The sequence below is a fragment of the Tachyglossus aculeatus genome, chromosome 6 (genome assembly GCF_015852505.1).
Source record: "Tachyglossus aculeatus isolate mTacAcu1 chromosome 6, mTacAcu1.pri, whole genome shotgun sequence".
NCBI lineage: Eukaryota > Metazoa > Chordata > Mammalia > Monotremata > Tachyglossidae > Tachyglossus > Tachyglossus aculeatus.
This window is the reverse complement of record NC_052071.1, coordinates 40239564-40254912: the sequence shown is the minus strand read 5'-3', so window position 1 is coordinate 40254912 and position 15349 is coordinate 40239564. Positions and strand designations below refer to the sequence as shown.

Here is a 15349-nt window from a genome sequence, read left to right as displayed (position 1 = left end):
TTCAAATTAGGTTGGAATTAGGTTTCCTTGATCAAGAAATGTAAGTGATGTCTCTGCTTTTTTTGTAGTGGGTGGAATTGAAATTCTCACAACAGTTTCCTCCTGTTTTTATTTTCTTTCTTTCAAATGAGGAAATCACCTGCTAGGGAAGTAGTACCCCTGGGTAGCCTTCAGGATTCAAAGTTCTGAAGGAAATTAGTGCCAAAGAGGTTAGCTTAATTTAGCCCTTCACTTTTCAGAGATACACAAAATAAGCCTAATCTCTCTCCAGTGATCGGGAAAGAGAACATAGTTTGGCACATAGTAAGCGCTTAAGAAATGCCACAATTAATATTATTAATACTTCTCTTGGGCACTTGATGTTCCTTCACTGCTTAGAAGCCCAGAGATACAGAATGAATGTAATATCTTCATTTCACTAACTCTTTTGGGGGCAGGATGGTGGGGACATGGAGAGAAGGCTGTTTTCTAACCTCAGCCAAAATGTTTGTCTCACAAAATAACATTCCATTTCTCTTAAGTGATATTTAGCCAGAATATACATTCCAATGTTACGCAAAAATGTGTCTGGAGTTAGAGTATGTCAAAAGTTTGGAAGATAGCTGGGCCTATTTGGGAAGCTGCAGATTTGGTCTGATTTCACAAGCTAGAGCTCTCAGCCTCCAATCACCTTCATTTCAAAGGAACTACTGACTCTCCAGTGAGTCAGCCAAATGGAATTGGGGTAGGGGTGAAAGTAGGAAATACAAGATAATGCAGATATTTTTATTCCCGATGGTTACCATCCAGAATTAAATTGTAAAGTCCTCTATTAATTTAAGAGGTGGGAAGGAAATGAATTAGATCCTTTTTTAAAAGAATCCAAAAGCTGGAGTGGACGTTCAGGCTGTGATGAAGACCAGATACTCACTGAATTCTATAGCTTCCAAGGTAACTGCTGCTGGAAATGTGGTCCTTTCAAAGTAACAATGAAATGCACAGATAGCCTTTGGTCAGAGGTGGGTCACCAAAGGAACTAGTCCAGCCTGGTTTAAGGGTGGTGAAATTGGTGGATTTTCCTTTGTTTTTTCACACCCCAGTGGGAGAAAAGGTATCTTTGCACATCCAGTGATGAATTTGCTTGCCTGAATTAAATCCCTGAATTAACCCTAAGAAACAAAACAAATTATTTGGAATGTCATTTTCTTACTTTAAAAGCTGACTCCATATTTGTAGGGCACTTAGAGGGAATCACTCAATCAATGATATTTATTGACTCCTTACTATGTGCAGAGTCCTGTACTAAGTACTTGGCAGAGTACAATACAATAGAGTTAGCAGGAACATTTCCCGCTCACAATGAGTTTACAATATTGAATATAGTAATATCAAATCCCAGTTTGATAGAAATTCAAGCAATACATTCAACACTGTACCAAGGTCATTTTTTTAAGGGAGGGAGGCTAGTATAAAAATATCTCTTACCTTGACTTCAAAATATTAAATGATTTGGGGCCAGATCTGCTCTCTCTGATTAGCTGAAACATTACTCTCTCCAAGGCAAGCAACAAAGATGATTTAGTATGATATAGCTTAGATCAACTGGCAAGAGGGATATGATACTGGTTCTTGCACTCACCTTGAGAGAAAAACCTGCATAGCACTGAAATCCAGATCCACTACCTAGAACAGGAAGACATTAAATATTTCAAGAAGGCTCCAGGGATCATATCCCTACTAGGCAGTGAAATTTCACCACTGGGAAGTGGATTGAAGGGACTAGCAATGTGTTGACATGCTCTCTGAGCAAAAGATACCTTTTTTCCTTTGTAGATCATTAAAGCCAAGCAGAGTCATTTTTTTTTCTTCTTGTAATGAGTCTCTGATACGTGCAAGTGATACTGTTTATGGAGACTCCCTTGGTTACTAGACCCAAGGGAGATTGGAGTAGCAGGGGGTCCTGTCCCACCCACCCACCCACAAACAAAACCCTGAAAAGGTCCTGCAAAGAGCTGCCAAATGGTGGGGCAGATCCCCAAATGACCATAGTGGGATGTTCTAGGGTCACTATCGACTACACACAGTTCATCTCTCCGTTATCACACTATTTGTCTGAGACTGGCCCTGCTCTGGTCACTGGAAAAGACTAGTTCTTTACTATCTTAAGTCCCAGTACATATCTTAATTTTTACCAATAGAAACAAAAAAGGAAAAGGCAATCTTTGTAGTACCAGGGAAATATGTCTGCTTCGATTCAAGTATTCAGCTCCCAATCTAACCTTTCAAGAAGCCATAATCCTGGTTGGAAAAATGTCTCTATATTTTCCTTTCCTTAAACTGTTCTTCCTTCCTAGGCTTTTATTTTTCAGACTGTCATTGAAATGGGTGAAAGCCTCTCATGATTATGTTACTCAGATAGGTTTGTTGAGCATTAATAGGCTCGTTGGGCATTGCTTATTACCCATGCAGTGAATGGAGTGAAGCAATTAAAACCCCCTTTCCAAACACCTAGACACCCCACTCAGGGCATTATTAAGGAGACAACAAAGTTGGCACTTGTTCACAAGAAACTTTTCAGCACAGTAATAATGGGATAATTATGAGCAATGGGAGAAAGTTTCAACTTTTCATTCTCATGGACAAAGAAAAACTTTGAAGATGTGAAAAAAGGAGGAAGAAAAACATTCCCTCAATAAACTGAACCTAAAAAGCAAGAAACAAGTCCCACAGCAGAGCTGAGCTCCCTGAAACAGACACCCAAACCTGCCATGGGATTGCCTATGTCTTTCAGATCAAGCATAAAGACCAAATCTCCTTTCCAAATGAACATTTCTGAGGGAACCACTTAACAGCTGCCCAATCCCTGGGGAGGAGATGCAAGGATCACCATTTTGACCAGAAGGAATTGAGCAGTCTCCTTTGTAGCCCACGTTCAACCAGTTCGGGCCACCATGAAAATCAACACCAGCTCAAATGCCCAGGGTCTCAAAGAATCAATGTGGACTCAAGGAGGATCCAGCAGCTCATCTAAATGAAATTGCTGCCCCGTCGACTCTGCTTCCTCTTCCCAATTCAATTTTTTTAATGGCATTTGATAAGCCCTATGTGCCAGGCTCTGTACTAAGCACTGGGATAGATACAAGCAGTCCCTGTTCCATGTATTCATTCATTCATTCAATCGTATTTATTGAGTGCTTACTGTGTGCAGAGCACTGTACTAAGCGCTTGGGAAGTACAAGTTGGCAACATATAGAGACAGTCCCTACCCAACAGTGGGCTCACAGTCTAGAAGGGGGAGACAGAGAACAAAACAAAACATATTAACAAAATAAAATAAACGGAATAAATATGTACAAATAAAATAGAGTAATAAATACATACAAACATATATACATATATACAGGTGCTGTGGGGAGGAGAAGGAGGTAAGGCGGGGAGATGGAGAGGGAGAGGAGGGGGAGAGGAAGGAGGGGGCTCAGTCTGGGAAGGCCTCCTGGAGGCGGTGAGCTCTCAGTAAGGCCTTGAGGGGAAGAGAGAAGAGAGCTAGCTTGGCGGATGTGGAGAGGGAGGGCATTCCAGGCCAGGGGGATGATGTGGGCTGGGGGTCGACGGCGGGACAGGTGAGAACGAGGCACGGTGAGGAGATTAGTGGCAGAGGAGTGAAGGGTGTGGGCTGACCTGTAGAAGAAGAGAGGTGAGGTAGGAGGGGGGCGAGGTGATGGAGAGCCTTGAAGCCGAGGGTGAGGAGTTTCTGCCTGATGCATAGGATGATTGGTAGCCACTGGAGATTGGGCTCACAGTCTTAATCCCTATTAAACAGAGAAATTAAGAGACTTACCCAAGGCCACACAGCAGTCACGTGGCAGAGCTGGAATTATGCTGCTTCTCATATTCTCCTCTTCCTCCTCCCACTAATTTCAAACAATTTCCAATTGTCCATCCCCCCACCCCCATTAGATTGTAAACGCCTAGAGGGCAGGGGACATGCGGCTTCTTTCTGTTGTGCTCTCCCAGATGCTTAGTATTAGTACAGTGCATGAACTACTATTGATTGACTGGTCCCTGAACTGCAGGGAGAAACATGGGATCCCTTGATGTAGCAGAGTGGGGGGCTAGAGAAAGAGGTGAGGGTACTGAGGAGGGGAAGGTATAACTGTGGCAGAAGGAACCCCAGCACAAGCATTCAGCTCCACCAGAACTCAGGCCCCCCAGCCGCTGGATCGTCTGCCCCGGCTACTTTTCTGGGGTCAGTCTGGCCGAAGGATTTAAATGTGTCCTACCCAGATGGAAGAGCCCCTAAAATAAAGCACCGGGGAAAAGAATGCAGTAACTAGATGGGAGAGGTCCCATGACGATCTTTGCAACACCAAAATCTTCCTCCATCATGGGCACCATCTCACTGAGCCCGACCGAGGCCCACAATCGAAATGGCTCTGAGAAGTCTTGTCCCACCTCCTGAGACCTCCCTCCATTCAATATGCTCATCCCTTCAGAAATATTCTCAATCGCTTCCTTGGACCGGGATCAGAGGTCAGAGGTCACCTGTCAGTATCTCCAGAGAAGAAAACAATCTGCAACCCGAATGGCAAAGGAGCCTATTCCTTCTCTGAGCTACACCTGGCAGATGGTATTTGTTAACCACTTACCATCTGTCAAGTAAAGGAATGGATGAAAGATAATCTGGTTGGACTCAGTCTGTGTCCCACGTGGGGCTTACAGACTAAGTGGTACTGAGAGCGAGTAATGAATCCCCATTCTACAGATGAGGAAACTGAGGTACAGAGAAGTTATATGACTTGCATAGTGTCACACAGCAGAGAGGTAGCAGAGTGGTATTAGGTTTATAATAAGGCAATTTGCAATTGGTGGCATTCATGGAGGGGCGGGGTTCACTACTCCCTAGGAAAGGAAGTGGAACGAAATTTCTCTAAAACTCCCTTTGTTCTTTTCCAGTCCGCTGCTTGTTATCCTGGGCCTCTCACTCGCACTTCATTCTCACCTCTGCCCATCCCCATTCTGGGCAATTCTCCATACCCTGTGCACCCATCCAGAAACACTTCTTCAACTTCTTAGGCCCCGGGTAGGGTCCGGCAATTTGAAAAGATGTGAACACAGACCCTGGCAACAAGGTGCTAAATGTTCTCCACTGTGAATCAGCCCCTTTAGAGGTCATATGTCTGGGTTTGCCCAGTGAGAGATACCTATTTCAGTTCACTCTTCCCATCGTCACCCTGGGAGACGTCAGGGCTGAAGGCTGATCGAGGCTGGATAGTGTATCTGCTGTTCTAGCCCGATTACTAGATATTTTCTCTATTGGCAGGGCCTTCTTTGAGTCTACTGTGCCTTTGGGATGCTGGCTGCTGGAACAGGCTGCATGCCCCAAGAATGAGGAGAATATTCAGAGGGAGATGGATGATGAGGTAGGGTCAACCTGGGGACTCATTTTAGCCATCTCCATTGTGCCCCACGAGCTGCTTCCTCGAGTGGAACAAGAGCCCCAAGCCACCGTGCTGTGGGCACTAGAGGTTCCTCCCCTGACAGAGCCAGGACAGAGCAGGGAGGGCAGGCAAGGCCTGTCTGAGGCCAGTACAGGTCGGGGTGAGAGACTGGTTGATGCAGCCTCTCCCTCCACTTAGTGGATAGAGCTCGGGCCTGGGAGTCAGAAGGTCATGGGTCCTAATCCTGTTTCTGTCCCTTGTCTGCTGTTTCACCTTGGACAATCACTTACCTTCTCTGTGCCTCAGTTACCTCATCTATAGACAGGGGATTGAGACTGGGAGCCCCATGTGGAACAGGGACCCTGGTCAACCTGATTACCTTTTATCTACCTTGAGAAGCAGCGTAGCTGTGTGGGAAGAGCACCGGCTTGGGAGTCAGAGATCGTGGGTTCGAATCTCACTTGTCAGCTGTGTGACGGGGTAAATCACTAAGCTTCTCTGTGCCTCAGTTCCCTCACCTGTAAAATATGGATTAAGACCGTGAGCCACCCATGGGACAACCTGATAACCTTGTATCTATCCCAGCGCTGAGAACTGTGCTTGGCATATAGCATGTGCTTAACAAGTACCATAATTATGATTATTAATTATTATCCCCTCTAATCGCGATTCTTTCTGGATCTTGAGCTTGTGGGTGCAGTTGGTCATTTGGATTGGCCACTTTGGCTGGAGACTGGAGTAGAGATTCAGGTGGATCGTTGGGTGGGAAGGGAGGGTGCTTAGTCTTGGGTTCCAAACTTTGTGGTTGTCTCTGTTTCAGGACTGTGAGAACTGGCCAGCTTGGAGTACTTGATCCCTTGAACTCTTGCCAGCAACAAAGATGTGGTCACTGGAGGAGAAGGTGAGGTCTGAGCCCCTTGGGTCATTTATTTGTATTGAGAATGTTATGTCACCAGTGGTATTTATTGGGCACTTACTATGTGCAGAGAGCTGCACTAATTAGAAAGACCTCTTCACTCATGTGAGGACATGGCCTCCCCCCACCCCAAATCAGGTACCAGAGGACCTGCAGAAGTGCCTCCTGTTTCCTCTATGTGTCTAATCTCCCCACAGCTCAACTCCCTGCAGGAACAGTTGGAGAGTTTCATGCAGCAGTGAAGGGGTGGGGGGGACCTGGCCTAGGTCAAGATGACTTAAGAGTTTTTCTCCCATTTGGTGTAGTGGGTGTCCCTTGGACTGAACCTGAGAGCCAATGTGGCTGGTTTTACACTTGGTTGCCTCCCTCTCCCCTTCCCCACAAACCTACTCCAGACCCTGAAAGATTTAAAGGGAGAAAAGCCCTAATTCTCTGGACTTGGTAACCCTAGAGGGCTTACCCGAGAGAGATTATCTCTGAAATAAAACATCACTGTTCTTATCGCTAATCAGGTCCCTCGTATTTAGATCTGTGGGTAACCATCCAGCCTCTCTGAGTCTCTACTCTTTTTGGTCAGCTCAAGCAGTGTGGCGCAGTGGAAAGAGCACGGTTTGGGAGTCAAAGGTCAGAGGTTCAAATCCCGGCTCTGTCAACTGTCAGCTGTGTGATTTTGGTCAAGTCACTTAACTTCTCTGGGCCTCAGTTACCTCATCTGTAAAATGGGGATGAAGACTGTGAGCCCCCCGTGGGACCACCTGAACACCTTGTAACCTCCCCAGCGCTTAGAACAGTGCTTTGCACATAGTAAGCACTTAATAAATGCTATCATTATTATTATTATCACTAATTCCCCTAATCAGGGCAATTATAAGATCTGTTCTTCCATCTCAGGGGGCCCCCCACAAGGGGAGAATTACCCCATCTTCCTATTTTCAAGAGAGCTTGGTGTTTGGCTGCTAGACAGGTTCCAGGATGGGAAGCCCCTAGGCTGCTGGGGACTAGGAACAGAGGAGAATTTTGAGGAAAACAGATGGAGGGGACTAGTGGGCTCCGGGGACAGGAGGTAGCTCTCGGGTACCTTGTTCCTTTCTGTCTGGTTGTAGGGCACTCTCTCCAATTCACTAGATGTCTAGGCTTCTGCTAGGCCTCAAGTTTCTGCTGCTCCATGCTGAGTGAAAACACATGCACAGAGACACACAGACACACCAACATCTCCCCTGCCGAACCCCTCCCTACACCGGGAAGAATAACAAAAATATTATTTAAGTATTTTCTTTGGGCTGAGCACTCTGATGAGGAAACTGAGGCACAAATAAATTAAGGGACTTGCCCAAGGTCCCACAGCAAGTGGGATAACCAGCCTTCGAATCTGGGGCCCTCCAAATGTCCTTATGGATCAATTCTAGTTTATTTATAATATATCATTTAAAGATATATACATCATAATAATTGTATTTGTTAGGCATTTATAGGCCAAGTAATGAAATAAGCATTGGGGTAATCAAATCAGACACAGTCTCTGTCCCACACTGGACTCACAGTCTAAGCAGGACAGAGAATAGGTATGGAATCCCCATTTTACAGATGAGGAAACTGAGGCATAGATAAATTAAGGGACTTGCCCAAGAACCCACAGCAAGTTGGGGAGCCAGCCTTAGAGTCTGGGGCCCTCCAACTGTCCTTATGGATCAATTCTAGTTTGTTTCTCTCCTGTAATGAATTATACCTGTTTCTCAAGTCAGCCTCAATGCAGAATTCACACTGAAAGCCTCACTTGCTTGGTTCTCCCAGCTGCCTTTCTCAAGGCTCCTATCATATCCTTGTTTCTCAGCGTATAAATCAGAGGGTTCATCATGGGGATAACTATTCCATAAAATAGAAAGATGATTTTGTCCTGGTCTATACTGTCTTTGTTCTGAGGTTTAAGATAAATGGAGATGAGGGTCCCATAGTAGATGATCACCACAGTCAGGTGTGATCCACAGGTGGAGAAAGCTTTCCTCCGCCCAGCTGTGGAGGGAATTTTCAAGACTGCCACCAAGATCCGGATATAAGAGAGGAGGATGAACAGAAAGGGTAGGGGCAAGTTGAAGATCGAGGTTACCCACATCAGGATCTCACTGACAGTGGTGTCTGAGCAGACCAGCTTTAAGACAGCTTCCACCTCACATGCAAAATGGTTCACTACATTGTGCCCTGCACAAAACTGAACCGGTACAGTGACCACAGGAAGAAGGGCAAGCAGAAAGCTACTTATCCACATGGTAGCAGTAATCTGGAAACAAGCCCTCATTGTCATGATCACCGCGTAATGCAGGGGGTTTGATATGGCAGCGAATCGGTCGTAAGCCATGATACCCAACAGCCAGCACTCGGTAGTGCTCCAAAAGATGGAGATGGTCATTTGGGCAAAGCAGTCATTGTAGGTGATAGTGGGGCAGTCTCTCAGGCAGTTGACAAGGGCCAGAGGCACCAAGGTGGTGGTGGAACACAGGTCAACAAAGGACAGATTGCAGAGGAAGAAATACATTGGGGTGTGAAGTCGAGGCTCTTTCCACACTACCATAATGATGAAGATATTTCCCACGATGGTTCCCAGATAGAGATGGAGCAAGATGCAGAAGAAAATGATTTGACTTTTGGGCTGATGGGAAAGTCCAACCAGGATGAATTCTGTAACCTCAGTGTAGTTGTCCCCTCTCAGTTTGTTCATTTTCTCCTACCTGTGGAACCAAGACAAAGGAAAGAGAGATTGAATTTTAGAAAGTCCAAGCCCAGTGAGTTCTGTCTCTAAGGGGGCTGAATGGGAATTACTTAGAGTGGTCACCAGGATTCCTGGTCATTAACCATCATCTGGCAAAGAGCAGATGGTATGATTTCCAGGAGGCACCCAACACAAAATTGTGTATTCCTCAGAGCTGGGATCTGTGGATAACCTGGACTCTAGTCTGAGGTCATTTGGTCACTGAGGGAAGTTCAAATTAGGGTAGAATTAGGTTTTCTTGATCAAAAAATGTAAGTGAAGTCTCTGTTTTTTTTTGTAGTGGGTAGAATTGAAATTCTCAATACAGTTCCCTCCTGTTTTTATTTTCTTTCTTTTAAATGAGGTAATCACCTGCTAGGAAAGTGGTACCCCTGTGTAGCCTTCAGGATTCCATGTTCTGAAGGAAATTAGTGCCAAAGAGGTTAGCTTAATTTAGCCCTTCACTTTTCAGAGATACACAAAATAAGCCTAATCTCTCTCCAGTGATTGGGAAAGAGCTAACAAAATTTGCTTGAAGAGCTAACATCCTAGAACCCTTCTCAGCATTCTAAGTTAGATTTGAATGGATTCTCCATCATTGAGACCATTTCCAGGTCGAAATCCAGTGTTTCTAACCCTTCTGAGGAGTGATGGTGACTGATGGAGCAGATGTCCCCAATGCAGAAACTATGGTAATAAAGAAGGGGGAGAGAAGATTTTTATAATCAGCAATCTCATCCTCTCCTACACTAAAAATGAGTTCTATGTTGGGGGACTTTTTAGGTGGGGGACGGGAGAGAAGACTCTTCTCTGTCTCTGACTGCACTGATACATTTCACCGCATGAGAACACATTTTTCTTTATGTTCAATGCATAATACTGCAGAACATTGAAATTTATTTTCTAGCTAAATATCACTGAAGAGAAATTGGATGTTATTTTGTGAGAAAAACATGTTGGCTGAGGTTAGAAAACAGCCTTCTCTCCATGTCCCCACCCTCCTGCCCCCAAAAGAGTTAGTGAAATGAAGATATTACATTCATTCTGAATCTCTGGGCTTCTAAGTAGTGAAGGAACACCAACCTCTTTGGACCTGGGTTCTAATCCCAGCTTCTTCACTTGTCTGCTGTGTGATTTTGGGAAATTCACTAAACTTCTCTGGGTTTCAGTTCCCTCATTCTCAAAAAGAGGATCCAATACCCGTTCTCCCTCCTACTTAGACTGTGAGCTCATGTGGGACTTGATTTTCTTGTATATACCCTAGTGCTGAGTACAGTGTTTGGCACATAGTAAGTGCTTAAGAAATGCCACAATTAATATTATTAATACTTCTCTTGGACACTTGATGTTCCTTCACTCCTTAGAAGCCCAGAGATACAGGATGAATGTAATATCTTCATTTCACTAACTCTTTTGGGGTCAGGAGGGTGGCGACATGGAGAGAAGGCTGTTTTCTAACCTCAGCCAACAGGTTTGTCTCACAAAATAACATCCCATTTCTCTTCAGTGATATTTAGCCAGAAAATATATTTCAATGTTATGCAAAAATGTGCCTGGAGTTGAATAGAGTATGTCAAAAGTTTGGAAGATAGCTGGGCCTATTTGAGAAGCTACAGATTTGGTCTGACTTCAGAAGCTGGAGCTCTCAGGCTCCAATCACCTTCATTGCAAAGGAACTACCGACTCTCCAGTGAGTCAGCCAAATGGAATTCCAGGGGTCAAAGTAGGAAATACAAGATAATGCAGATATTTTTATTCCCGATGGTTACCATCTAGAATTTAATTGCAAAGTCATCCATTAATTTAAGAGGCGAGAAGGAAATGAATTAGATCCTTTTTTAAAAAAATCCAAAAGCTGGAATGGGCCTTCAGGCTGTGAAGGAGACCAGATACTCACTGAATTCAGTAGCTTCCAAGGTAACTGCTGCTGGAAATGTAGTCCTTTCAAAGTAACAATGAAATGCACAGATAGCCTTCGGTCAGAGATGGGTCACCAAAGCAACCAGTCCAGCCTGGTTTAAGGGTGGTCAAATTGGCGGGTTTTCCTTTGGTTTTTCACACACCCAGAGGGAGAAAAGGCAACTATGCACATCCAGTGATGAATTTGCTTGCCTGAATTAAATCCCTGAATTAACCCTAAGGAACAAAACAGGGAATTTTAGGAAAACCAATTTTGGGAAAATTTCTTACTTTAAAAACTGACTCCATATTTGTAGGGTACTTAGAGGGAAACAGTCAATCAATGATATTTATGGCCCCCTTACTATGTGCAGAGTCCTGTACTAAGTATTTGGGAGAGTACAATAAAACAGAGTTAGCAGAATGTTTCCCGCTCATAATGAGTTTATAATATAGAATATAATAACATCAAAACCCAATTTGATAGAAATTCAAGCAGTACATTCAACACTACACCAAGGTCAGTTTTTTAAGGGAGGGTGGCTAATATAAACATATCTCATACCTTGATGTCAAAATATTAAAAGATTTGAGGCCAGATCTGCTCTCTCTGATTAGCTGAAACATTACACTCTCCAAGGCAAGGAACAAAGATGATTTAGTATGATATAGCTTAGATCAACTGGCAAGAGGGATACGATGCTGGTTCTTGCACTCACCTTGAGAGAAAAACCTGCATAGCACTGAAATCCAGATCCACTACCTAGAACCGGAAGACATTAAATATTTCAAGAAGGCTCCAGGGATCATATCCCTAATAGGCAATGAAATTCCACCAATGGGAAGTGGATTGAAGGGACCAGCAATGTGTTGACGTGCCCTCTGAGGAAAAGATACTTTTTTTCAGTTGTAGATCATTAAAGCCAGCAGAGTCACTTTTTTTTTCCTCCTATAATGAGTCTCTGATACATGGAAGTGAAAGTGGTTACAGGGACTCACTTGGTTACTATTTGCAAGGGAGAGTGGCGTAGCAGGGGGTCCCAGGCAAAAAACAAGACCCTGAAAGGATCCTGCAAAAAGCTGCCAAAAGGTGGGGCAGAACCCCACATGACCCTTGTGGGATGTTGTAGGGTCACTATCGGCAACACACAGTCCATCTCTCTGTTATCACACTATTTGTCTGAGACTGGCCCTGCTCTGGTCACTGGAGAAGACTAGTTCTTTCTTAGGTACATATGTATGTACATACCTTAATTTTTACCAATAGAAACAGAAAAGGAAAAGGCAATCTTTGTATTACTAGCAAAATACATCTGCTTCAATTCAAATATCCAGCTCCCAACCTAACCTTTTAAGAAGCCATAATCTTTGTTGGAAAAATGTCTGTATATTTCCCTTTCCTTAAAGTGTTCTTCCTTCCTAAGCTTTTATTTTTCAGACTGTCAAAGCCTCCCATGATTATGTTACTCAGATAGGTTTGTTGAGCATTAATAGCCTCGTTGGGCATTGCTTATTACCAATGCAGTGAATGGAGTGGAGTAATTAAAACCACTTTTTGCAAACACCCAGACACCCCACTCAGGGCATTATTAAGGAGACAACAAACTTGGCACTTCCTCACAAGAAACTTTTCAGCACCGTAATAATGGGATAATTATGAGCAATGGGAGAAAGTTTCAACTTTTCATTCTCAGGGACAAGGAAAAACTTTGAAGATGTGAAAAAAGGAGGAAGAAAAACATTCCCTCAATAAACTGAACCTAAAAAGCAAGAAACAAGTCCCACAGCAGAGCTGAGCTCCCCGAGACAGACACTCAAACCTGCCACAGGATTGCCTGTGTCTTTCAGATCAAACATAAAGACCAAATCTCCTTTCCAAATGAACATTTATGAGGACAACACTGACAGCTGTCCAATCCCTGGGGAGGAAACCCAAGCGTCTCCATTCTGACCAGAAGGAATTGAGCAGTCTCCTTTGTAGCCCACGTTCAACCAGGTTAGGCCACCATGAAAATCAACTCCAGCCCAAATGCCCAGGGTCTCAAAGAATCAATGTGGACCCAAGGAATTTTCAGCAGCTTGTCTAAATGAAATGGCTTCCCCGTCGACTCTGCTTCCTCTTCCCAATTCAATTTTTTTAATGGTATTTGATAAGCCCTAACTATGTGCCAGGCTCTGTACTAAGCACTGGGATAGATACAAGCAGTCCCTGTTCCATGTAGGGCTCACAGACTTAATCCCTATTAAGCGGAGAAGTTAAGAGACTTACCTAACATCACACAGCAGTCACGTGGCAGAGCTGGAATTAGAACCCAGGTCCTTTTGCCTCCCAGGCCCATTTTCTATTCACTAGGTCATGCTGCTTCTCATATTCTCCTCTTCCTCCTCCCACTAATTTCAAACAATTTCCAACTGTCCTTCCGTCCCCCATTAGGTTGTAAATACCTAGAGGGCAGGGGACATGTGGCTTCTTTCTGTTGTACTCTCCCAGATGCTTAGTATTAGCATTCACTACCCCCTAGGAAGGGAAGGGGTTCACTACTCCCTAGGAAAGGAAGTGAAACGAAATTTCTCTAAAACTCCCTTTGCTCTTTTCCGGTCTGCTGCTTGTTACCTTGCGGCCCTCACTCCCACTTCGTTCTCACCTCTACCCATCCCCATTCCGGGCAATTCTCCATACCCTGTCCACCCATCCAGAAACACTTCTTCAAGAACTTAGGACCCGGGTAGGGTCTGGCAACTTGAAAAGGTGTGAACACAGACCCTGGCAACAAGGTGCTGAAAGTTCTCCCTTATGAACCAGCCCCTTTTGAGGTCATATGTCTGGGTTTGCCCAGTGAGAGATACCTATTTCAGTTCACTCTTCCCATTTTCACCCTGGGAGAGGTCAGGGCTGAAGGCTGATCCAGGCTGGATAGTGTATCTGCTGTTCTAGCCCAATTACCAGATATTTTCTTTATTGACTGGGCCTTCTTTGAGTCTACTGTGCCTTTGGGATACTGGCTGCTGGAACAGGCTGCAAATGCCCCAAGAATGAGGAGGATGTTCAGAGGTAGATGGATGAAGAAGTAGGGTCTCCATGGGGACTCATTTTATCCATCTCCATTGTGCCCTACAAGCCGCTTCCTCGAGTGGCACAAGAGCCCCAAGCCACCTTGCTGTGGGCACTAGAGGTTCCTCCCCTGACAGAGATGGGACAGAGCCAGGAGAGCAGGCAAGACCTGTCTGAGGCCTGTACAGGTCGGGGTGAGAGACTGGTTGATGCAGCCTCTCCCTCCACCTACTGGATAGAGCTCAGGCCCGGGAGTCAGGAGGTCATGGGTTCTAATCCTGCTTCTGTCCCTTGTCTGCTGTTTCACCTTGGGCAATCACTTACCTTCTCCGTGCCTCAGTTACCTCATCTATAGAAAGGGGATTTAGACTCAGAGCCCCATGTGGGACAGGGACCGTGGTCAACCTGATTACCTTGTATCTACTTTGAGAAGCAGTGTGGCTATATGGGAAGAGCACAGGCTTGGGAGTCAGAGGTCATGGGTTTGAATCCCACTTGTCAGGTCTGTGACGGGGTAAATCACTTAACTTCTCTGTGCCTCAGTTCCCTCACCTGTAAAATGTGGATTAAGACTGTGAGCCACCCGTGGGACAACCTGATAACCTTGTATCTATCCCAATGCTGAGAACTGTGCTTGGCACACAGTAAGTGCTTAACAAGTACCATAATTATTGCTATTAATTATTACCCCCTCTAATCCTGAGTCCTTCTGGATCTTGAGCTTGTGGGTGCAGTTTGTCATTTGGACTGGCCACTTTGGCTGGAGACTGGAGTAGACATTCAGGTGGATCCTTGGGTGGGAAGGGAGGGTGTTTAGGCTTGGGTTGCAAATTTTGTGATTGTCTCTGTTTCAGGACTGTGAGAACTGGCCAGCTTGGAGTCCTTGATCCCTTGAACTCTTGCCAGCAACAAAGATGCAGTCATTGGAGGAGAAGGTGAGGTCTGAGCCCCTTTGGTCATTTACTTATATTGAGAATGTTATGTCACCAATGCTATTTATTGGGCACTTACTATGTGCAGAGAGCTGCACTAATTAGGAAGACCTCTTCACTCATGTGAGGACAAGACTGGATTCATGGTGTGGGGAACCTGGTATCCTCAGGCAGTGAGCCTCGGCCTAGTCTGCTTTCAAAACAATCTCCAGAGCCAAGTCTCCTGGCCTCACCTCCATTCCATTGCACTGACTCACTCTCATTCTAGGTGTTGCCTTTCCTTCACCTCTTTGAGACAAATGCCAACTCCTACTGGCAAAGGGCAGGGAGGAAGGGGAAGACCCAGCCTCAAAAGTTAGCGCAGAGCCAGGGAGGGGTGAAATGTCGTGA

General features: G+C 44.9%; 1 protein-coding gene across 1 annotated transcript; it reads right to left on the bottom strand.

Annotated features, from left to right (window-relative positions):
* Positions 1–8089: 8089 nt before the first annotated feature.
* LOC119929466 (olfactory receptor 13H1-like) lies at positions 8090–9046 on the bottom strand. The gene has a single exon (XM_038747604.1). The coding sequence runs from the start codon at positions 9044–9046 to the stop codon at positions 8090–8092; it is 957 nt and encodes a 318-aa protein (XP_038603532.1).
* Between the last annotated feature and the right edge of the window lie 6303 nt (positions 9047–15349).